General features: G+C 55.7%; 1 protein-coding gene across 1 annotated transcript in view; it reads right to left on the bottom strand.

Moving 5' to 3' along the window:
- Positions 1-406: 406 nt before the first annotated feature.
- The window catches only part of EMH_0036660 (uncharacterized protein), a gene marked incomplete at both ends in the record, with an annotated part of 1,180 nt that continues 825 nt past the window's right edge, over positions 407-761 (bottom strand). The window contains one exon of the mRNA XM_013495111.1: positions 407-700. Within this exon, the coding sequence (XP_013350565.1) occupies positions 407-700 (294 nt within the window). The remainder of the gene's footprint in view (positions 701-761) is intronic.

Below are 761 nucleotides of genomic sequence, written 5' to 3'. Positions count from 1 at the left end.
CCTTGCTCCTTACTCTCTATAATTACCTATCGTTATTGATTGCAGCTACTTGTAGTGCTAGCGCACTACAACTTTCCCCCTCCTGTCGAAAATTCTTAGTCCATGCGGCGTGGACGTCCATGCGTCCCGCTTCCGCCCCGCACCGGTAGTGGCCCCTTTACTCCCATTATTGGTACGGCGTGCCCGATCCAACGCCCACATGATTACTTTGTGCACTATGGTACTAGCGTCCCCTACCCATCGTTCGCCTCGTTCCCTAGCGTTTTTGCCCGACTAGCCCGCTTGTGGTAGCGCGTGCCCGATTAGCCATGAGTGGTGCAGCCACGTGCACCACTCCTTCCCCCCCCCTTTGATGAAGCGTGACGGTGAGGTACTCCGTGTGTTGGTCCCGCGGGAGATGTGCGTACTAGCTGTTGCTGGACCTCTGCCGAGACCTTACTTTATTATAGTGGCGACGCCAGGCCCTAAGTAGTGCCGCGCAGTTGGTTAGGTTAGAGGCTGGTTCCCAAGTGGCCCGGTCTTCAGGGGCCCCCCTCCATTTAACTAGATACTGGACGTCCTTGCCAGAGCCCCGTTGGTTTAATATATAATCCACTTCGTAAATGTCCGTAGGAAGGCCGGCTGGGTCGTTGAGAGGCAGCCACCCCACTGCTGCCTCCTTGGATTGCATTGCTGGGTCCCGAGGCCGATCAGGTATAAGCTGCGAAACATGAAAAACATTGTGACACGAGTAGGTTGGGGGCAGATCGACACGGTATGCG

Source organism: Eimeria mitis, genomic scaffold (assembly GCF_000499745.2).
Source record: "Eimeria mitis Houghton genomic scaffold, Emh_scaff1423, whole genome shotgun sequence".
Classification (NCBI taxonomy): domain Eukaryota; phylum Apicomplexa; class Conoidasida; order Eucoccidiorida; family Eimeriidae; genus Eimeria; species Eimeria mitis.
The sequence above is the reverse complement of the archived record's forward strand: the minus strand, read 5'-3'. Positions and strand labels throughout refer to the sequence as shown.